The 26,323-nt window shown below is 37.0% G+C and overlaps 5 protein-coding genes across 6 annotated transcripts; 2 read left to right on the forward strand and 3 right to left on the reverse strand.

The window, feature by feature from the left end:
* Positions 1-548: 548 nt before the first annotated feature.
* Positions 549-3,112, reverse strand: LOC100638764 (protein polyglycylase TTLL10-like). Its single transcript, XM_003385289.3, has 11 exons — positions 2,892-3,112; positions 2,583-2,836; positions 2,172-2,290; positions 2,011-2,113; positions 1,834-1,916; positions 1,628-1,778; positions 1,360-1,582; positions 1,206-1,286; positions 1,028-1,144; positions 849-942; positions 549-800 (listed from the first exon to the last, which is right to left on the reverse strand). Exons 1-11 carry the CDS (start codon positions 3,003-3,005, stop codon positions 706-708), a joined length of 1,434 nt encoding a protein of 477 aa, XP_003385337.1. The 5' UTR covers positions 3,006-3,112; the 3' UTR covers positions 549-705.
* A 133-nt stretch (positions 3,113-3,245) lies between these two features.
* On the forward strand, positions 3,246-7,638 carry LOC100638893 (protein RMD5 homolog B-like). Its single transcript, XM_011404593.2, has 9 exons — positions 3,246-4,109; positions 4,160-4,302; positions 4,353-4,484; positions 4,589-4,689; positions 5,534-5,694; positions 6,703-6,817; positions 6,993-7,222; positions 7,273-7,354; positions 7,448-7,638. Exons 1-9 carry the CDS (start codon positions 3,974-3,976, stop codon positions 7,509-7,511), a joined length of 1,164 nt encoding a protein of 387 aa, XP_011402895.2. The 5' UTR covers positions 3,246-3,973; the 3' UTR covers positions 7,512-7,638.
* Positions 7,639-8,691: 1,053 nt separating this feature from the next.
* Positions 8,692-13,180, reverse strand: LOC109580984 (utrophin-like). 2 transcript variants are annotated; one of them, XM_019994645.1, is made up of 9 exons: positions 13,068-13,180; positions 12,711-12,999; positions 12,567-12,655; positions 12,440-12,516; positions 12,137-12,374; positions 11,728-11,822; positions 11,124-11,386; positions 10,285-10,719; positions 8,692-9,379 (listed from the first exon to the last, which is right to left on the reverse strand). In XM_019994645.1, exons 1-9 carry the CDS (start codon positions 13,090-13,092, stop codon positions 8,950-8,952), a joined length of 1,941 nt encoding a protein of 646 aa, XP_019850204.1. In that variant the 5' UTR covers positions 13,093-13,180; the 3' UTR covers positions 8,692-8,949. The 2 variants fall into 2 exon arrangements, with proteins under 2 accessions (XP_019850204.1, XP_019850203.1); XM_019994644.1 differs by having other exon boundaries at positions 10,285-10,722.
* A 152-nt stretch (positions 13,181-13,332) lies between these two features.
* Positions 13,333-19,652, reverse strand: LOC100639020 (mediator of RNA polymerase II transcription subunit 18-like). Its single transcript, XM_019994652.1, has 6 exons — positions 19,398-19,652; positions 19,214-19,274; positions 19,018-19,140; positions 18,634-18,712; positions 15,477-15,607; positions 13,333-13,401 (listed from the first exon to the last, which is right to left on the reverse strand). The coding sequence occupies exons 1-6, from the start codon at positions 19,627-19,629 to the stop codon at positions 13,359-13,361; spliced, it is 669 nt and encodes a 222-aa protein (XP_019850211.1). The 5' UTR covers positions 19,630-19,652; the 3' UTR covers positions 13,333-13,358.
* Positions 19,653-19,784: 132 nt separating this feature from the next.
* LOC100639146 (ubiquitin conjugation factor E4 B-like) lies at positions 19,785-26,299 on the forward strand. Its single transcript, XM_019994646.1, has 24 exons — positions 19,785-19,853; positions 19,968-20,108; positions 20,167-20,310; positions 20,357-20,432; positions 20,486-20,652; positions 20,911-21,023; positions 21,071-21,188; positions 21,278-21,424; positions 21,464-21,580; positions 21,631-21,729; positions 21,803-22,006; positions 22,063-22,168; positions 22,242-22,372; positions 22,448-22,635; positions 22,698-22,796; positions 22,886-23,003; positions 23,068-23,185; positions 23,258-23,384; positions 23,450-23,603; positions 24,499-24,633; positions 24,692-24,769; positions 25,407-25,592; positions 25,642-25,747; positions 25,980-26,299. The coding sequence occupies exons 1-24, from the start codon at positions 19,815-19,817 to the stop codon at positions 26,180-26,182; spliced, it is 3,114 nt and encodes a 1,037-aa protein (XP_019850205.1). The 5' UTR covers positions 19,785-19,814; the 3' UTR covers positions 26,183-26,299.
* Positions 26,300-26,323: the final 24 nt, after the last annotated feature.

Below are 26,323 nucleotides of genomic sequence, written 5' to 3' on the forward strand. Positions count from 1 at the left end.
TGTACAATATAATCCACATATACTGCTCTCTCCCTCCACCCCCCCCCTCTAGTAGGTCCGGCTGACTGTTCTGGACTGGACCCTGGTAAGGATTGATTGCATGTTTTCTGTTATTACATGTAATGGGATGAATAGTAGTAAAATGAGCCAATGGTTTAAAATTTTGAATAATAAAAAAGAAAAAATAAAACAATTAATAAAATTACAATAATAATCTAATTAGAGTTAATTAATTAATTAAGAAGTGGGTGGGGCTAGTGGAGTTATAACCACACCCAATCAGTCGATCTGTGGCCACGCCCCCATAAAAGACTATAGCCACACCCCTAGGAAATGCTAATGAGGTGGGCGGGGCTGCTGAAGAAAAGCATTGACAGGAGGTCCAGGTCTGTGGTGTCAGGAATAAAGAGGAATCCATGAATCAAAGTAAAGGAACAGTATTGTTCCTCTGTGAAAGCTTAGGTCAGATATTTTAGAGTAAAGCCACTAAAGGCTTATCAGTTTAGTAAATAGTTTCCATAGTCACCAACCTTACTTTGCATATTGAGTTTTAGAAGTTAAGAGAGTTTTGCTGTTTATTTTTGAAAAATAGAGTGCATTGTGGGAAATGATTACAGCAATAAATAATAATAAAATAATGATAATTTTGGGGAGTCTAAAAAATTTCACACATAATGATCATAGTATTGCTATTAATTATAAAAATCAAGGAGGGAAAATTGTATAAAATTTTTTCTGAGCATCAATTGGAAATACCGGCCGAGACCTCCTGCTCTTACTCCAAACTTCAACGGCCATACCTACATTATTACATCATAATTACATCATAATGCATCATGATTTCTAACCTAATGTTTCCTCTATCACATCGGGTATTATCTGTTTAAGAGTCTCACAGTTTGTATGCAACGCCGGATTGATGTTAACTTCAATTAGCCACAGCTACATGTATATGGCCATGTATGTACAGTGCATGAGAAAAAAAATCAATTATGAAAAATTTTCATAATTATAGCATCATACGTACATGATAGTTTGAGTCTAGCATAAAATCAAAACCAAGCAATTCGAAGTAACCAACTCTTCTCTCCAGTTTATGAGAAACACTGTGATAGCAACCAAACATCAAGTGTCTTAACTGACGCTAAAGGAAAGTACAAATATTGCAAATAATTATTAGTAAAATACCATCATGCTACACTTACTGTAAGTGTAGTTGCTATATAGTCTTCTGGCAGCTTCTCATTTTTACTTAAATAATTCTGAAATTTCTCAAAATCCCAAACCTGTACGATTTAAGAATAAATAAAAATTAATAATTAAAGTGGTGTATCTATGTCCATGTATACAGTATCTTACAGTGTCTTCTTTAACATCAGTGTAGAGAGGGTGTTTCTTTTGTATGTACTGGTTAGTTAAGTGAATGGTCATGTCCATACTCTTGTCATCATAAGGTAGGCAGGAGAGACGGATGTATCCCTCACGATAAAAGGCAAATATTGATTTCTCTCCGGCTATGAGTAGCATGTAGACTCTGATGTCAAACTTACGTCCTTCAATTAGGAGAGGATTATGTATATACCTAATAATAATAATAATAATGATAAATCCTTTTTACAGAGAGTACCTTTGTATGATTCGTTGTGTTGGGTGCCTAGTTACGGGGCAGTGTGCTTCATCAAATGCTAGCTTGTCTTTGACTTGTTGCAAACTTTTCACTAAAAATATTCCCTTTCCTTGATTAGCACCTGTTGGTTTACATATCCATAGCTCGTCCTCTAAAAATTGAGGAAAAAAAATTTATAACTGCATTGTGGATTTTTAACAGCATACCAACATAAATTTTGAAAAACTCTTCCCTCTCCGACTGAATGTCCAAGCGATATGTCTCAGGTATTATCTGGTGAACAGGAAGTCTGCAATGTAAAGGAAAATGTCATTGGTAACAAATTGCAGTGTATAGTTATATTTATGTTATTTTAACATTATAGCAATGTTGTTTGTGCTTGCCTTAGAGAGAGCAGCTTTCGTTTGCTTGATCTAATGGACTCCAGCAGACCAATTTTAGTTGTGAGGATTGATATATTTGGAAAATGATTGACCATTTGTTCGCCTGCAATTGCACGCATTATGTAGATGAATTAAACATTTTTAAACTTATGGTCACTGACCTTCTCTGAAACAACGATAGTCTATTTGCTGTCGGAGGTCAGCCCATTTTAATGTGAAACTAGTCGTGTGCTTGTCACCAATTTTAGACCACTGCCAGTTGTTTAGTATTCTCTCAACTCTGCAAGTATAAAAAATTGTCATTACATTTCCCGATGCATATATTATACATGTTCTTATGTTGTGCAGAAAGTTTGAGCTGATTCAACAAAAATGAATTTTTACAGCTGTTCAAAAATCAGGCTAAGATCCTGTACTGTAACTAGTCACATGCATTGAAAAATGGAATGTTACATATATATTTATAATTATGGCAAACTTTGACCACACACAATTAACCACACACAACCATCATGCATATCATTAACCACACACATACATCTACATGCAGTACATTATGATGTCTCCCTTACATTGCAATGGCGTTGTTTCCTTGAGTAGTATAGTACCGTCCTGTCCCTACTCCTCCACCTCCCAGTGATATTTTACTAGTGTGAATGCTAGCAACAGCTGACAGTGTTATTGTACTAGGACCGACACAACACCCTGGCTTCCTTAGAGCAGCTACTCCTCCTCCGGGGATCTGAGGCTTTGCCTTCTCTTTAGTGTCAGCAGTCTCTGTCTCTTTAGCTGAGGCCTGGCCTTCTTCTCCATTAATTTCCTCAGCCTAGAAATGATTGCAAATGTCTGCTGATTAGTACTAAGGATAAGCTTGAGCTCACTTTGTGCTGTTTTGATTCTATCTGGACCATGCTCTGGTCTTGTTTGGAGCCATTAGACAAACTGACTGGCAGTTCTGCTCCTCTTGGTGACTTTGGTTCAACTGCTGCCGCCATTCAGAGCAGAAAAGAGACAAAAGCCTCAAAGAGCAAGTAGAGGTTAGTCTGGAGTGTATCTGTGAGACGCGGATACAGAGGTGTGCATTACTCTCTCCTCGTGTTAATGAGAAAGAGAGAGAGAGAGAGTCCGTCCTGTTATTCAGAGTTGTTTATTAAGGGATTGTTTCCATGGTGACCACTAGCCACGCCTACAAGGTGCGAAATTTGAATTTTGAAAGGAGCCACACCTTTGGAGAAGATAAGCAAAAGCAACAATATGGGGCAAATGCAAGTAGGCTCTCAAGTGTCTGGAGAATCAGGAGAGGCAGAGACACCTTCTAAAAGTAAAGAAGGAGGTAGAGAGTTAAAGGGAGGGTCGCCCCGTGGAGAAAATGACCCAAGATCCCCATCAAGCAAGTTCCACAGGACACCATTGAGGTTCTTTCCAAAATATGGGTCGGTTAGTAATAGGGGCGTGGCTCCTAACCCATCCTCTGAGAACTTGGATCCAGTGAGGTCTGACCCGAGATCTCCAAATAAGGAAATAATGAGAACACCTATTCTTTCCACTAGTCCCAGGGGGGCGGGGCGAGGAGCTGGGTTTAGGGATAGAGGAGGACAAACAGCTCAAAAACTTTTCAATAAAACTGATAAAGTGTCCGTCCCACCATCAGAACCACTGGCTACTAAAAATTAAAGAATATTTATAATTATTTCTGTGTTTTTATTATTATTAAATGCACTTATTATTAAAGATATTCTGTCTTTTGTATAGTTAGCAGATGCTTTCTGTTTATGTTTTTTGTTGATTTTGTGTTTATTGATAGTTTATGGCTATTTGTGGTAAAGTTTCCTCTGCATAAAATTCAAATTAATTGCAATTTTCATTAAGTGGGCGTGACTGTAAAGAACTAAAGATTCAAAAAAGAATCCGGCATTCCGTACACTATCGTATATGTTAAAGTAAAGCCCCACCCACTAAAAAAATGGAGGCGTGCTTGGCTGTCGAGAAAGAACACACTAAAGTGAATCAAAAGCTTCAGTCAGCCTCCCAGACCATCTCAAATAAAATGGAAGAGACAATAAACTCTCTCCAATCTCTGAGGTCTTCTCTTGCTAATGGCAAGCCTCCTTTTAAACTAATTTAACTTTTAAATTTAAATAATTTGTAGAAGAGAAACCAGTGCTGACAGACGAAGAGGTGCAATCAGTTAAATCTCTCATTTCTCAAGTGACGTCTGACGTACAGTCCGTCTCACAGACCCACAAGGACATGCATGCTTCAATTTCCAAATATGGTCGCATTATCGACAAAGTAGGCGTGGGACGTTACTAAAAATAGCCATTATTATTATTTATTGATAGTATTTCATGCAAGACAGTAAAAGTGTTAGTTCCAGTATTACAGCTCAGCAGAACAAGGCGTCTCTTAGTAGAGCCATTTATGAGCACTTACTGAGAGAAGGAAGAATGGATGTGGCAGAAACATTATTAAAAGTAATTAACTATTATCAATTAACTTATTTATTATTATTAATTAACTTATTATTAATTATTATTAATTAACTTATTATTAATTTATTATTATTATTGTACTGTAGGAAGCTGGTCTCTCACATGAGGAGAGTTTCATGACTTTATTTAAAGACATACACTACATTGTGCAGGCGCTGAGGAACAGAGACGTCGATCCAGCTCTGAGGTAATTAGTGGGTGTGGTTAAGTAGAATGTAATTTGCACCAAGACTTTACTCCTACGTTGTATTTGACTTAAAGGGAATCCATAATAAAGTGATACGAAATGACATCATCAATAATTCCTTTTAATATGAAATTACTAGAACTGGAGCCAAATTAACCTTTAACATAATTCAAAACACTAGAACTGATACACTCACACACTCACGGACAAAAAAAGTTGTTTGAAAAATAGTTCAAAGTGTCACTATTCTTTGACTGACCTCTTGTTTACATGTGCTTCTGCTGACACTGTACTGGTAGTATGCTGGTATCAGCTTAATGAAGCCAGTGCTGTTTATGTTCGTGAGTATCCGTTATTCTTTGATTTGTTAATACTATATTAGATAAAGTATTAATGTATTTGCTGTTAATTGTCTTGTCATTGTGTTTACATGTACTCTGAATTTAATGTCGTAAAGACATACATGTATATGTATAGCATTATTGGTCTTTGGTCTGAATTTAGAACAATTTTAATATTTTGTAAAAAAATCTAATTTTGATCGGAATGAGCTCAAACTTTCTACACAACATAAGAACATGTATATGTATCAGGGAATGTTATAAAAATTGAGAATTCTCTACTTTTCATTTTTGGCAAAATTTGGCCCGAGACCATGTACTATAGTACAGGGACTTTTACCCGATTTTGGAGTAACTTTAAAAATTCGTAAAAAATCCAATTTTGATCAGAATCAGCTCAAACTTTCTACACAACATAAGAGAACATGTATATGTATCAGGGAATCTAAATTTAGGCCAATATTAAGTTTTGTACATATTGTATAATTGTGTTTCATTTCCAGGTGGGTTGAAGGCCACAGAGATGAGTTATTGCGCCATGGCAGTTCTCTTGAATTCAAACTCAAACAAAGAAAATATTTGCTCCTCCTTTCACTCGGTCAAATAAACGAGGCACTTTCATACGCTAAAGAACTAGGAGACTTCTCACCACTGCATAACAAGGGTTAGTATACTGAGGGGATTTACTGAGGGAATATACTGAGTGGGTATTTAAATATACAGGCATTTCCTGTTTATTATGTACGCGTAGCCCCTGAAATAACAATAAATGATGTAGTAAATATTTCATGTTAACCTCCTTGTATCATAGAGACACTACTCACTGAATATACCCTACATGTACATGTACACCAACCTCCTCTCTCCCTCTCTCTCTCTGTCATAATGATGTCAGTCATTTCCTACATACTCTGTTTACAAACACAATAGCACACCCGCACACTCAATACACTGTCCATTATTATTATTATTATTATTGATAAAAGGAGTAGCACCGACTCTCTGGAGCCTGTAGTCCTATACTATGACATAATTTTACTACTACACTAATGTACATATACATGTACACATACATGTATACAAACTGTATTAATGTGTTACTATGATTATTTCTGAATGCCAGTCCCTACTTATATCACCGACCACATAAAGCCATACTTGTGTTGCTAATCGGATAATTCTAATTGAGTTAATTGCTAGGGTTTCGGTATGTGAAAGTGACCAACCCATAAATTAAGCAATTACTATACAAATGATGACAAACCAATGTTAACCCACACAATGTACATTATATTTAACCCCTACATACACATACATGTACATGTACTTCTATTGTTGCTGTATTTCCTTGTCTGTGGGAGCATATCTTTGTGGTCAGAGGTGTGAATACTTCTCCTTGTGAAAAAAATGTCAAAAATGTCTCCATTTTGTATTTACAGCTGCTAATTGATTACCTGTTACTTCTTCCCTCCCTCTCTCTCGTAACACATCAAATTTACATTAACTGTAAAAGCTATTGATACAATGAGTTTGTGTGTTAATTACGTGTTATAAACTAATTAAGGTTGATTGTTATGATGAGCATGTATACACAAGTTTGTTTTTCTACTCCCCCACCCTCTTTCTCTCTATCTCTCTCTCTCTCTCTCTCTCTCTCTCTCTCTCCCCCCAGAGATCCAGCGGTTAATGGGTTGTCTGTTATTCATAAGACGAGGTTTAGAGTCAAGCCCTTACTCCGATCTCCTCGACCCCTGGCACTGGAGCGACATTATTGATACTTTCACCAGGTGCAATGAACACTGTTAGATCTAGAGGGAGTTTAGGAGACTTTTAGCCTCTCATGTTTAGCCTAAGTCTCCTTAAGTCTCCTATTTTTAGTTATAGATTGGTCTCTCAAAATTTATTTCTAGATCAAACAATTATTATTATTATTATTGTTATTATTATTTATTATCATTCTAGGGATGCTTGTTATCTATTAGGTCTTTCTTTAGAGAGTCCATTGGCAGTGTCTCTAGCGATAGGTTCAGCTGCTCTTCCTCAGCTGCTCCACCTCCAGTCTGTTATGATTCAACGGCAAATGGCTGACGTACTCTCAGGCCGCGACGAATTACCCTGTGAGATACAGTTACCATGGCGATATCGCTACCACTCGATATTCACATGTCCGATCTTGCGCCAGCAAACTTCAGGTGAGCCATGGGTATGGTTGCAGGTGTGGTTAGGTTTTTTGTATGTGTAGAGTCTAATCCGCCAGTGAGACTGAACTGTGGTCACGCCATATCCAGAGATGCAATGAAGAAACTAGTGGGACACTCTGGAAGGTAGCGTATACATGTACAGAATATTGTTTCTGTTTAGTGTGTATTCATTAAGAGTTGAGTTGGACTCTCTCTTTTTCTCTTTTATTTCTGCAGATTAAAGTGTCCCTATTGCCCGTTGGAGATGATGGCCAAGGACGTTCACATTTTAAAATTTTAAATTAAAAACATGTTCCATTATTACTCACGTACAACATAAACGTATTCATTAAAGTAACGTTGTATAGCATTGGTCCTTATCAGCCATTATAGTGTTCATTAATTCATAAGACAACTCTTTATTATGATAATGGTCCTGTGTCATTACCATGGTAACTAATGGAGAAGACAACAATAGAGATCTCAACCCACATACCACCAGGAGTCATAATAAATATACAATAATGATAGGAGGGGCTGCTTTAATGATCCTTTCATTCTGTCTCTTATTTTTTAATTACATGAATAGAGTAGAAGTAATTGCGTGTCAATTGTGGTTTTATTGGCATTTGGTAATAATTTAGACTATAAATATACATGTAGTGTAGCTTCTATGTAATAGTACAAAAAAAGAGGTGTCCTTTATGTGGAGGTTATTTTATACAGTAAGGAATGTAACTGGTACACTAGGTGCTGTCCATTAAATGGAGGTATACGCTATAGAGAGTGTCCGTTAAGGAAAGATATAAAGGTATTAGAATGGAATTGGTGTGTTTATCAAGTGTGTGTTTATTTAAATTATCATATTTCGGATTGCAGCTGTTGTGGGGTGAGCCTTCATGTTTATACTGGAAATGGTAATGAATGTTAATTAGTTCATATAGGATTTGATAATGTACAATGGATGCTGTCTTAGTGTCACTTTAGTCTAATTATTATAATGCAATATAGCCTCTCTTAACGGACAGCACCTAGTGTACCAATTACATTTCTTACTAACCTCCACATAAAGGACACCTCTGTATAACAGAGACACTTCTTGTATCAAGTGCATGTCTATTATATAGAGGCTAGTCTGTACATGTATATGATCCTTTGTTCTATGGTACAATCCTTCTTTGTACAGTTTCATCTACCCAATTATCACTGTGTGAGTGTTAATGGAAGACTGGGCATATCCAAGCCTCTTTTGTCTTACCAAGAGTACATGATGGGTAGATGTACCTTACTACATGATGTGTATGTTACAAAGGGTATCATGTTACCTATTGGATTACATTATCCAACACTTCTTCACTAGATAATAATGTATATACTAAATGTATGATAGTATCTCTTCACTGCCAGCCTGGAGGTAAATGTCACTTTGTGTTTTTGGCTAACAGCTGGACAGGTACGTGTGTTGACTGCAGAACAGGAGATTACTTTGATGATTAAAAATGAAACAAAAAGATTAAAATAGTAATAATCATGCAACAAATAAAATGTAGCATTATACATTATAGAAAAAAGGAGGGAAAGATACAGGTGGCGACAGGTGCATGTGACACAACAAGAGGAAATCAGTATAATAACAACAGAGGAATTGTTTATTATGATGAATTAGATTGAGAGAGAGAGAGTTTAATTGCGAATACGTAGTATAAATTGCCATAATTTCTCCAATTAATCAAATTATTTTACCATACTACTGACAGTCGCTGACCACTATTATCAGCACCCGTTGAGAGATAGCCGTCTTTAGTGGGCGGAGTCACAACTACTTTTAAATCCAGGCTACCAGTCCTCTGGTGTCCATCAGTGTTAATGACGCTGTGCTGGAGTAGAGGAGAGACTCGGTTCCCATCCTTAAGACCCATGAACCCAGAGTGGAGCCGATTAACACGTCCAAGAAGACTGTCCAGCTCCATGCTTAAGTGTTGCTTCTTTTGTGTGGCTTCGTCGATTCGATTTGAATCAGTGTCATAATCCTCCAGTCCCAGTTCGTTGAGTATCGTGATACTGTCTCTCGTGCTTCCTCCATCAGAGCTGAAACTCATTTTAGTAGCTCCGTCCCTAAGGTCTGGTTCGATGTCTTGTAGCAACTGGTCGACTTCTAGACTTAGTTTCCTGAGAAGAGAGAGAAGAAACAAGTTAAGTACTTGTTAACAAAGTGTCAGTATGTCATTGTATTGCATTGTAGCAGAGTGTTAACTTGGTGTTATACATGTGTCAGTTCAGATTGTTTTCACACAAACACGTCAAGTGGGAGTGTATGCAGCTGCTACTGGAACATTAGGTATATCTCCAAATAAAGATGTCTTTTGTTAAGGTTTATAAGCTCATGATGAATTATTAACAGTCAATTAAGCTAAAATTTCTTTTTTTATTTTGAAATTTTTGATTAATTAGTGGAATGCAGCTTGCTTTTATCACATGCTTGTAATTAGAAACTGTTGTTTACTTATCTATAATAAACTTTATTGTTATTATTATTACTACCACAGATATTTAACAGTTATTCTATAAGCAATGACCTATACTGTGTGTGTCCTAGTTTTGGCGGTTACTTCCACCCCTTTTGTCACAGTAGCAGGTGTATTGTTTCCTATCATATTTCAGTGTTTTGGATTCCAATGCTCCACAACACTAACAGTGCACATTCTTTAAGAGATACATCATTAATTAAAAGGAAATTAGTAGAATTAAGGCATGCACATATCACTATAGCTGTATCAATGGAATGCAAGTACATGTACAAGTAGTTGGAGTTTCTGCTAGGAATATTTTGAATTTTGATGATTTTCTTACTAAGTGAAGAGATACTGCATGCATAGTGGTTCTTCTGTGAATTGTTTAAAAGTATTTAAATATTTGTGACACATGGATAGGTGTGGACTGTGTTTACATAAGACCAAAGGCTTCTGTATTGTGTCAAGAAGTACCTGTGAAGTTCATTCACAGGTGCATCTCAAAGGGTTTAAGTCACACACGATAACGTACATGAAATAAAGAGAGGGGAGCTATATCCTTACTTGTTAATCATGTTAAATTCATCCTGTTCTCTCTTGTCCAAGATATGACCGGCAGAGCAGGTCTTGGCCATACCAAGTCCAGACCGTGGGAAAGTATGCGTGTTGATATCAAGACTCCGCCTACCATGACTGGTACCCAGTTCCTCATCAGCGATCCTCTGGAGGGAGCGGTGGGGTAAAGTGGCGAATCCTCCGGCATGAGTAGCTCTCCTTATGCTTGGGATGATTGGACTAGGTTTACGTAATCCTCCATCGATCACCGGACTACTGGCACCCTCGAGACCATGCCCATCACCCTCGGAGCTACTGGTGCTCTCGTAGGACAAGCGGCGAGTGGAGTTGGTCTGATGGTCACGTCTCGGGCTTGAGAGAGAGTCTTTGCTGCCAATACGAATGACAGTGGGTCTATGTACTGGTTCTGGTGTAACGGATGGGCTGCTAATAAAGGAGAGAGAGAGAGGAGAAATTATGACATGACAGATTGTAAATATGCTTGTCTTCTTGTTAACAATATGTATCATGGACAATATACACACACACACTGAGACAACAAGGAATCACACAACAGAGGAATATGTTCATGACTATACTTATGTCATTCACTGTCTGATGCATCAGTCAATTCTTAGTTTGTTTGAAGACAAGACTATATTCTTTTTATGTGGATCAAGACTAGTGCTAACAGTCTAGAATTGCTGTGTGTGTTTTTAAAGCAATATGCTTTCAATTTCAGACTTTAATGATCAAAAGTTGATTTTACTAGGCAACTTTGACTATCAAGCATTACAATAATAAATAACATTTCATGATAATAATAAACTGTTATTTTAGTGCCTTACCTCCTCCCATGCATTGGGCTCTCCAGTAAACTAGCGGAGCGCCTGTTCAAAGAGCTGCTGCTACTGTAGTCAATAAGGTCTTTGCTTCGTAGGCGGAGTTTAGTTGAGGTCTCAGCCGGCTCATCCATGATACGAAACACCTTGCTGTTAACTGAGGAGGAAAAACCCATACGACTTTTAAAGCTTTTATTGTAGTCCTGGCACTCGTAGACTCTGTGCTCGAGTTTGTGGCCATCAGAAGTGCGTCCCTTTAAAAAGCATATCTAGAAAGAGAGAGGGAGGGAGGAGAGGTTAGGATTGTGATAACAAATTGTAAATAAAGAGGTCAATGGGTGGGCTTTGTGGTAAAGCAATACCAACTAGACCTACCCCACCATTAACAGTAATACTCCTGCTCTCTCACCATTGGATAGTTCAATGGGAGTAAAGAAGCCATAATAATATTGTACCAACCACTAGTTGGCAACAACAACAACAAAACAACAAGGATTAAAGCATATATATACTCATTGGGATATTAATATAATAATGAAGTGACAGAGCAGGTGGTATTACTATAGAAATCCCTCCAATTAGTCTTACAGTACATTTATAATTAGCTTACCTGACACATATTGTAATTGGAGCATTCTTCACATTGGTATCTGTAGCCTTTGATTGTCTTCTTGCTACAAATACTGCACTTGACCTGGTGAATTACTACAAAGGGAGAGAGAGGAAGACATAGTATGTAATGCTACTAATAGAGGAAGAGAGTATGCTCTACACATTACAAGGGGAACAAGATTATAATTGTGCTGGAGTTACAATAAGATTAATGTTCTGGTTGAAGGAATGTACATTATACATGTATGTGTGTGTATGTGTGTGTGTGTGCCTGCCTGCTAGTTTTAGTGAACTCTGTGTGTTTGTATAGCATAAATGTTTTAATGCAACACTGCCTCTTATAATAAACAAAATATTAAATAATAAACAAATCACCCACTTTAAACTGCCACCCCCTCAATGCTAACCTTTCTCTATTGAAGGGAGAGTGGTCCAGAGGTGTAGCCATGAGAGGAAGTTCAATGGAGGAGAGGCAGTGAATGCCTTGACTAGCTCCAAAAGAGACAGCCATGGTCTCTGCAGCCCACCATCTTCCTCCTCATCTTGAATGTCATCTTGGTTACGGACATAGAATAAACACTCGGACATCGCACGATCAACCGAAGTGACGTCAGGATAAAGGATCTCTTGAAGAAAATTAGCCAACTGCAATAAAGAGAGAGAGAGAGAGAGGTTTTAAATGTAATTAGCGGGAAGATTGTTTCACTTACCAGCTGCATGGACTCACAAAAGAATTGCAATCCATCAAGACCAACTGTGCCATTGCGAGCCAAAATTCCAAACATGTCTAATGGAGGAGGATTACAAGTAAACATGATTCTCTCTCTTTTCTCTTACATTTTGCTTTATCAGATATTTTCCCTCCACAGAAAAGGCACAGGATAATCTTGAGGACACCAACAGTTCCCCGGCTGTCTGGAGTGCCACTAAAAGGTAAAGAATAAAATATAAGGGCAGTTATGTTGCAAGATCTTGTCTTACCACTGAAGAGCCATCATGAACCAATTGAAGCAAGTGGTGTGCGCCTCTTGTAGACTAGAAGGATTGTATTTTGGGAGGTTGTTCTTCAAAGCAGCATATATCTCCTCCATAATGAGAGAGAGCTGGGACTCGGTCACTTCATTGTCGACTGGTAATGGCTGGAGGCCCGTTGAGTGGAAGATGTCCTGGAGGTTGCTTAACTCGAGCCTGTGGAGGAGGAAGCATGTCTGGAGGCGCCTCAGTTTGAAACAGAGTCTGTAGCGAGGGAATCTGATGTCATTGTAAGTTGCTGCAGTGATGGGAATAGAGAAGGTTGTACAGTTAGCATTATGGCACGTGGCATTACAGCAGACTTACCTAGTTCACCAAGGAGAGTGTTCATCTTTTCAAAGGTAGGGAGAAGCTCTTTTGCTTTTTTTTCAACAAATGATAGAGACTTGCTTGCTTGCAGCTAACAATTACTTGAAATTGGCGAAAGAAGATAGATGGAGTCTTTTATATTCGCAGCCCCAGCCACACCCCCAAATATTTAGTGCATGCATTTAATTCAATTAATTGTACAACAACAATGAATTCAGTAATGATGAATTGATATTAATAATAATAATAATAATAATACTAACAATAATAATAATAATGATAAACATTCTATCTGACACTGATACCATCAGTTTTGTCCATTATAACAATACTAGTGGAAAGAAATTAAGGAAAATATAGACTACTATAGAAGAGAAGTGACACTTCATATTTATGCTATGAAAGGTACAAATGGACAAGCAAGAGCTACAAATTCCCCTTGAAGAAGACGGCAGCTACAAATTAGCATTAAAATGGAATGCAGCTAAGGACAGGCAAGACTCAACTTGGTAAGTGCATGCGTTATTAATTCAGTTTTAAATTTTAAACAGAATCCCTTTAACCCAGCTGCTAGGACCGATGTTTAAGGCTGCATGTACACGCACACACTTAATGTAAGCTAACATGTTCACAGATTAAGTAATAAAGTGTACAGAAACAAATGAAATTAGTAAATTAATAGTGCATGAGTCTACTTGTCGTACTTGATAAAATTGATATTTTAAAATATGGAAAGTTATTATAAGGAGAGGAAGGAAAGGATGAGGATATTTATATACACCAGGACATGATGGGGTACTCTTAGCTGCACTGCCTGTTAACATCACTGCAGTACACAGCACTGACTCATACTTACATCACAGTATTAACAAGTTAATGTTAATATTAATATTAATATCAATGTTTGTGACGCAACAAGTTAGAGTAACTGAAACACCATTAGTAACCTTTTCCTTGTGTAGTACAAAGTGTTAAGAGATAATTAATTGAATTTTCACATGTGCTTATGTTGCCTAGATACTCAAATTTAGATTCTTTACAAATTTTTTAAGAGTTAGAAAATTGGGCCAAAGACCCTGTGCTGTAGTACAGGGACTTTGGTCAAATTTTGCCAAAAATAAAAAGTAAAGAATTCTCAATTTTTATAACATTCCCTGATACATATACATGTTCTTATGTTGTGTAGAAAGTTTGAGCTGATTCTCAACAAAATTAGATTTGTTACAAATTTTTGAAGTTGCTCCAAAATCAGGTCAAAGTCCCTGTACTATAGTACATGGTCTAGAGCCAAATTTCACCAAAAATCACTGGAGAGAATTCTTAATTTTTATCACATTTCCTGATACATAAACATGTTCTTATCAAATTAGACCCAATCTTCACTTAAGTTTTGGACATTTTAAGTTCATTATTACCAAAATATAACCAATACAGCTGCCTTTAATCTAAACATAAGAGGCTTATACTCGTAAAGTATAAAATGGCCCTACATGCAGTAGTGATGAGGTGTTGTATCCTTATTAAGGAGTGTGTTTGGCTCAATGTTTATATCAAAAAATGTCAAGCAGCTGGGTTACGTCATTAGCCATAAAGCATATTTCAAAATGACACAAGAATATACCAAATAGATGACCACACATGTGAATAGAATGATGCAAATATGAAAGATGGAATGCACTTGATTATTTTATGGACACTATATGGACATTTTGTAATGTCCATATACTAAAGTACCTCTGAAATGAGGACACCTCTGTATTAAGGACAGGTAGTGTGGGCCCAATGGTGTCCTTAATAAAGAGGCTACACTGTACATGTATTAAGGACAGGTAGTGTGGGCCCAATGGTGTCCTTAATAAAGAGGCTACACTGTACATGTATTAAGGACAGGTAGTGTGGGCCCAATGGTGTCCTTAATAAAGAGGCTACACTGTACATGTATTAAGGACAGGTAGTGTGGGCCCAATGGTGTCCTTAATAAAGAGGCTACACTGTACATGTATTAAGGACAGGTAGTGTGGGCCCAATGGTGTCCTTAATAAAGAGGCTACACTGTACATGTATTAAGGACAGGTAGTGTGGGCCCAATGGTGTCCTTAATAAAGAGGCTACACTGTACATGTATTAAGGACAGGTAGTGTGGGCCCAATGGTGTCCTTAATAAAGAGGCTACACTGTACATGTATTAAGGACAGGTAGTGTGGGCCCAATGGTGTCCTTAATAAAGAGGCTACACTGTACATGTATTAAGGACAGGTAGTGTGGGCCCAATGGTGTATGTGTAATGTTAGAAACTTAACAATAACGATTTATATTTGGGAAAGAGAGAGAGAGGACTGTGGGAAGAAAGTGTAGAGAGAGAGAGAGAGGGAGGAAAAAAGAGAAGGAAAGATTTTTAAAGGATACGATTTAAGGTGCTCCGCCATGTTTTTCATTTCCAAACCAACAGCATCTTGACCGGAGGCAGCAACAGCTGACATTTCAATTAAATAATTAGGAGCGACAAGTTGAGCACTTTCAACATCACCTTGATCACTCTAGAGCATAAACAAAGATTAAAACAAAGATAAACAAAAGATAAACAATTGTAATAATAAACAACAAAGAGGGCTACTGATGAGATCATGAACCACATCAACACCATAATTAGTTTAAATACGGAACTATCTGAACCCTTCACTCCATAAACAAATAACCTCCTGTTTAGTACAGCTGCATATACACAAGGGCTTTTATTACCATTAATGGAACACGATACCACCCACATGATGGCCACATCTTCTCTTATTTATTTACGTAAAGTACAAGAATGGCTAAGGTTGAGTAGACAAGTGACAGCTGGAATTCCAACCACAATCATGCCAATAATTTTTACTATTACATGGTCTAATGGACTCTGCATTATTGAAGACATAAGTCACGTTCAGACAGTCCAGTCTATTCCACCAGCAACAGACAGTCTGTACCTGTCAAGGCTGTCTAATTGAAATATTGTGTGTTTGTGTGTGATCATGTCACATATGTATCTACGTAGCTTTGGCAGACCAGCCTAATTTTATTTCAAATATATTTTCTGATACCATATTGAATCACAATGTCAAATCACACTACCATTCAAATAAATGACATATTACATGATATTAGACAATAAAAATAATTATTAAAAGACAGACGGTAATTAGTGTATTTTGTCAACCACAGCAGGTGCTCTGTGTCTGTAGCAGGTGGCAATGTATTTCAATGTATCAACACTTTAACACTTTAAATATACACCACAGCTGCCATAGAGCCTAAGAATCTTCAATGAATCAAGCAAAGATACCAATTTAAATCAACGTTTGCTGATTCTGATCATGACATTGGTTATATCACTAAGAGATAACATTCAACATTGACTTCCAGCTAGTCTATGATCATTAAAGCAAAGTTATGAGTGACTGTTTTGTTGCCTAGAGCAACTGCTATGGTTGCTAAGAGTGACATTACACCTTGTGTCAACAAACTCAGGAAATGTCCTCCAGTAGATTATACTATATACTGATAATGTACAATCAACAGTTCCTGTTACTATGATGATGACTGATGATGAGGTCACACTATAAATAGATATACACAAGTAATAGGAAAGAGAGTGCCAAGTGATATCATGGTAATAGTTACAATATTTTCAAGAAATGGAAAGTGTCATTGTCAGATTAGTGACTCCTCTGTATGTTTACAAGGTAGACTGGTTATCAAGTAGTTATTAATGGTATCATTTACATGTATGCGTCCAAATAATTGCTTTATTATTATTATTATTATTATTAAATTGTATTTTAATTATATTTAGTCTTATCGTTAATAAAAGTTCAAGGTGGGTCACTGAACTTGAGTGGGTGACACAACATGTCATGTATAAAGATCAGAATATGTACTAATGTATTTTAGTTTAAAAATCAATTCTTAGACAAATTAAGCTCACAGCATATAGTAGAAATTAATAAACAAGAAGACATGCACTCATAAACATCATCTCCTAAACTGATACAAACTAGTTCCAAATTCCCATACATACACCTAATACTTGTACATGTAAACATAGATGTATATGTACATGTACATGTACATGTACACATAGATTTGAAATAAAGAGAGAGGGGGAGACTAATTGTCTCATTACTGGACTACTTTCTACTGAAATACTATACAATATTTATCTTCACATTATCAAGTTTTCCCTTTTCCCAGCAAAAACAACCATTAGGTCATGGCTGTATAGTAAAAATGGCCCAGTTAGCTATCTTGTGGTCATATTTTGTCAGCTTCTACTCTCCTTAATGAGTGACATAGACCATTCCTTTATTATCAAATTTGGCAGCTTCAAGTACAACAGTATAACATCACAAGCTAATAATAGACACTGTAACAATGTGACTGGCTCTCTGTGTGGATGAACAAACAACATTATAAAACCAATAAGATAATACAGCAAAGAATGTGATTAGTACTGATGGACACTATAAGTTATAATGAGAAAGGGAGGAGGGGTAGTTTGTACACAGTCATTAATGTTCCATTAAACAATACTATGCTTTATTATTGTTCCCATTGTTCTATTATTATTGTTATTATTATTATTATTATTTTATTGCTATATTGTGTTAATTGTCTGTCTCAAAGGTTTATCTGAAAGCGTTGATTATCATTCAAGTCAAACTAGAAGGAAAAGTTTGCATACAATGTACCTGAACATCAAAGAGATCCATGACTTTGTATTCAATACACAATTACCAAGAGTACAGGGCCGACAGTATAACAGTCATTAACAAAATGACACAATTTAAGACATGACAGTAGTACGGTACTTACAGCCTTGGCAACAGTTACCAGGGCAACCAGTGGCTTTAGCAACCATCAAAGGAGGAGTTGATGAGGAGCCATGATTATTACTATTAGGATGATGGAGTGATGTCATTGTTTAAAGTTGAAGTAAGATATGTTAGAGAAACGGACCAGTTCTTCATAATTAACACACATTCTTGACGCATGGAGATAATAATAATAACAATCATAATAGTTATGACAGTTGCCAGGAAGTACAAAATGGTGAGAAAAGGGAGAAGATGTGTAAAGTATGTCTTAAATCATGTGTCAATCAATACTTATAGGATAAGAGGAGTGTGGCCTCAAATCACTAGAGAGATGTAATCATGTAGCAGTTTTGAAAAAATACGTAACTAAAAATATGTTAGGAATTCCAGGAATGTTAATCAAGTGTTACTACAAAGTGTCGTACTACTGTACATGATTAATAATAATTCATAAGGTTTAGTGCCGATCATCAAAGAGAAGGTGGTTTGCAAACAAATTGTAGTAATTAAATGGAGTAGCAAAAGGGAGTCAGGCAGACAGCCATGATCAACATCACAAAAATTAATATTTAATAATTATTTATTTATATTTATATGCTAATTAATAACTTGATAATATTTTACATTAACATTTTACAAGTAAAATTGGCACAAATTTTCAGCTGCATTAACCAATAGAACGTTTGTTGCCATGGTAATTATTAATATACCTGTAGTAACTGGAAGACAAGGATCTTCATTGGACCTTTTTTAAATAGAAACCCTTTCATGAAGAACTCATACACAGGCCTAGGGGAGAGAGAGAGGGAGAGAGAGAGAGGAAGAGAGAGGGAGAGGAAGACAATAAAAGGTTGTTCATGATGCCTGAGGCCATGCAGTAGCAGGCCACACAGCTTATCTCTGAGTGATTTGTTTTGGCTACAATCATTAACACTTCCCTCCCAAAATTCCATTCCCATGTACTTCACATAATGTTCCCTTTTTCCTTCTCTTTTCCTCCCCCTAACAATATCTCACCCATATCTTCTACACCATGATCTCTTCCAGCCCCCCCCCCCTCCCCTTCCCTCTCTCTCTCTCTCTATGATACGTACACAAATCCTATTTCTCTAAGATACTCCACCAGGTTATGACTGCAGCCAGCATGGACGCACGTCCTAACAGCTGTAGGCCTGTTTGGGTCACTGATTTCTAATTGTCCATGATACGAGAGTATTCTAAATGTACAAAATGTTGCAAGCTATGAATATTAATCAGCCACACCCCTCAATTAATGCATTAATTACTTACAGTGGAGCGTTGGGAAGATCGAGCGATTGTCTTACATGCAGTCTTGAGGTATTCTGAGAATCTAAAATAATAATAATAATAATAATAATAATAATACTATTAATAATTAATTTTTAATAACTTTTAATTAATAGTTTTAATTAATTGATTCAAATTTCGCGTGACCACGCCCCCCACAGCTAACCAATCTTCATTGTGATCTCTCTATCAGTGAAAGTGGTCAGTCCTACTCCTTCCCTCCCTCCCTCTCTCCCTCCTCCACCTCCTCTAGAGCTGCTGCTAGTGGTATAGTCACAGAGACCTCTTAAACGGTGAAGGAGGGTTGGTAAGTTAGCTTCTGTTATGCTTCCATAAAGAAGGAACTCATATTGCTGTCCTTTAGCCACAGAACCAACAGATAGAGAACCAGCAGACATTTTATCTAGAGAAAGAAAGGTGTTGTCCTAGGGCGGGACGACCACACCTGCTTTTAGTGATGATGTGGTCTTGAAGTGTTGTATATATAGAATCCAGAGTATTCTCTGTATTATTATTATTATTATCATTATTATTATTGTAACTGTTTTCTTAGGGAGGTGATTTCTTTTAAATTGAAGGAGACATGAGTTCTGAACAATCTGAGGAATTATCCAGGGATGAGGTGAGAATATGTGTACATGTACATCTACAATATATATTTATATTTTCATGTATTTTATAAAATAACTATATAATCATTACTTTGTGTAAATCTCTCCCTTTCCCCTACTCTCAGATGAGAAGGAGGCGGTTGGAAAGGTTACAGCGTCCTAACCAGTTATCAGTTTCTGGTACTCAACCATCAGCTCGCACTCCCTCCCCCTCCCCCTCTAAAGGATCGCAAGTCACTGTAACCTCTCCCACTTCACCTTTAAAAGTATGTGTTTGTGGGTGTGGTTTAACTAGCTATTGCCATGCCCATTACATGAACATAGGATTCTTTATCAAGCGATATTCTGGCCACACCCAGTTCTTCAGTTGAGCCAATGGAATTATCTTCCTATGACACACCCCCTACCTCACTTCAGTCAGCCCCGCCCCATTCTCTGCTCTCTAGAGTATTCAGAGTCTATTACACAGTGAGTGGGTTTGGTCAGGGGGTGTGGTTTATAGTGTTCATTTTAGCCTGTAAGTGTTGATGAGAGAGAAATAGTTGAACTGAATTCTTTGAGAGGAAACATCGAGAATAACGGAGATACAGGTTAATAAATATTTATTTATTTATTCATTCATTTATTTATTTATTTGTTTTAGCGTTTGTTGATTATTCTGATTTGGTATCTCAGCTATTGATGGAACGGCTTTTTCTGTTTCATCAAGCCACACCTACTCATGACCACGCCTCCTCTAAACGGAAGGAAATGGTGTCTTATTTAATTGAAAGTTATAACAGACTTATACTTGAAGATAGACACATCAAGGTGACTTATTATCACTGTTAGATATAGGAATAAATTTTGAGAGACTAATCTATAACTAAAAATAGGAGATTTAAGGAGGCCTTGGGCTAAATATGAGAGACCAAAAGTCTCCTAAACTCCCTCTAGATCTACTAGTGATTATCATCATCATCATTATTATTATTATTATTATTATCATTATTATTATTATTATTATTATTATTATTATTATTATTATTATTATTATTGATACACATGTCATTTACACGAATGCTTTAGGATAAAACTAGTCTAAGAGGAGAAGTCATCTTTATTTGTAAGGGGATGATCACTTCTTTCCTATCGTCAGTTCTTTGTGGAAACTTTGACACGGACTCAAAAGACACTAACAAGTATAATTATTATTAATTTCATTATTTTATTTATTTTTGCAATGTAGCTCTGCCCTGATGCCACACCTCCTGTGTCACCCCTCCAGTTGTATGCCGTTGGACTTGTTGTCTGAGTTGGTTTTGTTTTGTCATAACGAAGAACCTTCTGGAGAAACTTTGAAAAAGGTTTGTTGTGATTATGCATGTTCATGTATTTGTGAATTTAAAGAAAATTATAAAATTTATTGTATCTGTACATTGTACATGTACTGTAGGTCTTTTCTCCAGTTCTGTCCTGTCTTCATGAGACAGTGAAGAGGTATACCCCACTCACCGAGGGATGTCTAGTTCCTGTTTCAGTACTAGCCAGTTTATGTGAAATTAAAATAGCCAATGGATCACTAAGACCCATCTGTCAACTGGTAATAATAATAATAATTAATTATAATGATATTTCTCAGGTTGTTAATAATGAAAGATGGCTGCCTTTAGGTGAATCCTCTAAATCTGGTCGGAAATTCCAAAATGAAACTTTCCTCGGACCTTTTCTCTCTCTCTCGGGCTTTGTAGAAGACAGTGTATGTATTTATAATATTATTAAGAATATTTTACATCATATTTCCGCCAGGTTGAAGTCAAAAATCATTATTTGTCTGAGAGTTTGTCGTCAGCACACGAGGCTCATTCACTGGGCATGGCTATAGTCCAAACACTTAATGCATCAAGAGTGAGGGGAGGGAGGGAGGGAGGGAGAGAAGTTTGTTTTAAATTGTATCTCTTCTTTTATCGTCTCTTAACAGGAAGAGATGTTCAAGGTGATTCATTCTTTGCTTCGTTGTACGGAAACACGTGATAGCACCTTGAACTATTTGAGCCAGCTATTGATTGCTAATTCAAAAAAGTCCCAGCTGCTGTCAGACAGGAGGCTAGTCTCAACTGATGGATTCATGCTTAACCTCCTCCACATAATGCAGCAGCTGAACAACAAAGTTAAAACCAGCACTGTTAGTTTAAAGTCACAATGCATGAACATGTACATTGTATGTGCTTCCTTTGTTAGGTTGATGCTCAGTATGTTCTAAGATCTGATTGTAGAGTCCCTTTTACCCAAGAGACGAGATTAGGCTGCTCTGAGAAACAACTGGAAGAATGGAAAAGAGTAAAAGGTATTGTCACTATAATTTTATTATTATTATTACTATTATTATTATTATTATTATTATTATTATTTATTATTAGAAATAAGCTCAAAACCAGTCAAGTTTCCTACTGAGTGTTTCTTCATGACAGCTGAATGTCACCACCTCTCTGTCTCCCCAGTCATCAGGAGGTACAAGCAAGGGATGAGGGACATAAGGCAACTCTCACAGGTTAATTAACTATTCATTAATAACCATTAATAACTATTAATAACCATTAATAACCATTAATAACTATTCATTTAGATGATTGAAGAGAGTCGGTTGCTACAGCGACCAGTTCCTGACAAAGCGAAGGAGCGTTACCAGGTAATGGCTCGCTGGAAGTCAAACTGGGACTCTCTCGTGGCGGACAGAGAGTTCCTCCATCAGTGCAGCCATTACTACTCCACCTGTACCCAATGGATGATCTCTTTACTCTCCTCTGATAACGAGTAAGACTCTCACAACCTCCATGATACCGTTGCTATGTTACCGTTGCTATGGTTTCTCGTAGTCCTTCTCTTCCATTACCTAAGACTCCCCCTCAGACCTTTGCTGGGCTTCCAGAGTTCTTCCTTGAAGATATGACTGATTTCTATATATTCTGTTCTCAGTAGGTAGCCATTTTGTAAGGCAATGGACCAAACCTCCTCTTCCTCCCTCCCTCCCTCCCCTCCTCTCTCTCTTTCTTTATTCCATTAGGTTTTCTCCTGCTGTTCTGGATGAATCTAGTTTTATTCCAGTAACAGTCCTAACTGTGCTATTGCTAGCTACTCCAAAGTATATCAACAATCCTTACCTCACTGCTAAACTAGCTGAAGTAAGCTCCACATGTTCCAACATACTTTAATACGGTCTCATTCTGTACATGTAATTCTCTACAGCTGATATTCCTCAATACACCTGGTGTTCAGGACTATAATCACACTCTTTTTGATCTATTTCTCTCTCATCCATTATCAACGTCATCCCTTGCGTCCTCTTTAATGAGACTCTACATTGGTAAACACAAACAATAACATTATCAGCACTCTTGTTGTTGTTGTTGTTGTTGTTGTTGTTGTTGTTGTTTAGATTGTGAGAATATGGGAGGTAGTAATGAGTTTTATGATAAGTTTTCCGTCCGTTATCATCTCTCAGTAATCCTGCGGCTCCTTTGGGAGAATCCTGAACACAGAAGAACCTTTTTATCGGAAAGCAGGTTAGCTAATAATACAACATGTTTCTGGTTTTTGACCAATCAAATTACCTTATTTATTTCCTTAGTAACAGTCGTGACGGCGCCCCCTTCGTGAGGTTCGTGAACATGTTGATTAATGATACCACGTTCCTCTTGGACGAGTCGTTGGACACTTTGAAGTCGATCCATGAGACCCAGGAGGCAATGAAGGACGAGAGAGGGTGGGCCAGTCAACCTCAGGTAGGAGGAGCCTTGCACAGCTTCACCAACTCAATTTATATTAACATGATACATGTTCTTGTGTACTGTACATGGTCTCGGGCCAAATTTTCCTCAAAATGAAAAGTAGAGAATTCTCAATTTTTATAACATTCCCTGATACATATACATGTTCTTATGTTGTGTAAAAAGTTTGAGCTGATTCCGATCAAATTTGGATTTTTTACAAATTTTTAAAGTTGCTCCAAAATCGGGTAAAAGTCCCTGTACTATAGTACATGGTCTCTGGCCAAATTTCGCCAAAAATGAAAAGTAGAGAATTCTCAATTTTTATAACATTCCCTGATACATATACATGTTCTTATGCTGTGTAGAAAGTTTGAGCTGATTCTGATCAAATTTGGATTTTTTACAAATTTTTAAAGTTACTCCAAAATCAGGTAAAAGTCCCTGTACTATATATAGTACAGGGACTTTTGCAAAATTTTGCTCAAAATGAAAAGTAGAGAATTCTTAATTTTTATAACATTCCCTGATACATATACATGTTTTTATGTTGTGTAGAAAGTTTGAACTGATTCCAATCAAATTTGGATTTTTTACGAATTTTTAAAGTTGCTCCAAAATCGGGTAAAAGTTCCTGTACTATAGTACATGGTCTCTGGCCAAATTTTGCCAAAAATGAAAAGTAGAGAATTCTCAATTTTTATAACATTCCGTGATACATATACATGTTCTTATGCTGTGTAGAAAGTTTGAGCTGATTCCGATCAAATTTGGATTTTTTACGAATTTTTAAATTGTTCTAAAGTTAGGCTAAAGTCCCTGTACTATTATAGTACATGGTCTTGGGCCAAATTTTATCAAAAATGAAAAGTAGAGAATTCTCAATTATTTAAATTGTTCTTCTCTATAGTCCATGCAGGATTCAAGACTCCACCAGTTAGCTCAAGATGAGAGGCAGTGTCGCTCTTATCTCACTCTGGCTACTGAGACCCTCACCACATTCCACTACCTCAGCAAAGAGATTCAACAACCTTTCCTTAGACCTGTAAGACTAACCTGCTCATCTGGTTTCAATACCCTAATGCTCCACCCACTTTAATTAGGAAATGGTCGTACGTGTCAGCTCAATGCTGAACTTTAACCTTCAGCAGCTGTGTGGTCCGAAATGCAGCGGATTAAAGGTTGGTTTAAACTTTACCTTATAATGAGGACATTTTGTAATGTCCCATTTGGTACAAACCTATACAAAAAGTGCCTCTGAAATGAGGACACCTCTGTATTAAGGACAAAAGTACATGTACTTTTGAAATATACATGTACATGTATACGATGGATGGTTTATATATAGTGAGGCTGAGACAGTTTGACTGAGTGTACACTTATAGTATCTTCATTCTGCCAAGACACAAACCACACACACTCCTAGAGTTATCTATACTTATAGTACACGTACTCTGTATATGTACAATGTACAGTAGTTATGATAATGTATGATAATGGCGTACACTATAGTGTATCTACTGTATCTCTTCTTGATTATGATAAAGTGACTGTTTGTTTGAAGAAGTGGTAGACATAAGCAATAAAGAAGAGACATACCCTGATAGCCATTGCTGATTTATAAGGAGACACACTTTGAGATTGTCATAAAATGTACCACTTTAACTGACAGACACTCTCTATAGCGTACACCTCCATTTAACGGACAGCACCTAGTGTACCAATTACATTCCTTACTATATAAAATAACCTCCACATAAAAGACACAGTGTCCATTATGTATTGAGGCTAGTTTGTTGCGTTTTTTTTTCTCTTTAGGTCGAAGAGCCAGAGAAATACAATTTCTCTCCAAAGACACTCCTTGATCTACTCACCGATATATACCTCCATCTTTCTGATGGTGACGGGCTAGCTAGAGCCATTGTAATGGACGACAGATCCTACAGAAAAGAACTGTTTGACCAGTGCATTAGGATACTATATAACAGGGGGATCAAGAGTAAAGTGAGTACATATATGTACATGTACATGTAGTGTGGCTCTTTCTTGTTAGGAGGCTATTGAGAGGTTTCAAGCTTTTGTTCAAAAGGTTGAAGCAGAGGCAGTTGTGTGCATGAGACAAGAGATTGTCATCTCTGATGTACCCGATGAATTCAAAGGTATGCTACATACAGAGGAGGAGTACACTTACTGTTATGATAATTATAATAGCTACACTTGTACATGTACATGTACATGATTATGTAGCAGCTGCCTCTTGTGCTTAATTAATTGCTGGAGCAGGTGGTGGTAGCAAGTAATTATTTGAACTAATTGGCATGTAGTGTCTGGGGAAGACAGTCTGTCTTGTAATCCTAATGAATAGTAAAGATTACTCTCTCCTCCTCTTAGACCCCATTATGGATACTCTCATGAATGATCCTGTACAGCTGCCTAGTGGAGTTATTGTAGACCGTCCTGTTATAGTGAGGCACCTCCTCAACTCGTCTCAGGATCCGTTTAACAGGCAGAGACTCACGATAGATATGCTCCAACCAGCGACGGAGCTTTTAGGAAGAATTAACAAGTGGAAAGCTGACCGGGGTCTGATTTAAGATGATAGATAAATAACGATTAAATTATGATTATTTATTCTGATTATTTTTCCTGCTTTAGCTCATAATAATAACAATAATATTAAGAAAAGTAATCTAATTTGTTTTTTGCATAAACAAAGAGAAAGAGCGGGCCTTTGA

Source organism: Amphimedon queenslandica, unplaced genomic scaffold (genome assembly GCF_000090795.2).
Source record: "Amphimedon queenslandica unplaced genomic scaffold, v1.1 AMPQUscaffold_13468, whole genome shotgun sequence".
Classification (NCBI taxonomy): domain Eukaryota; kingdom Metazoa; phylum Porifera; class Demospongiae; order Haplosclerida; family Niphatidae; genus Amphimedon; species Amphimedon queenslandica.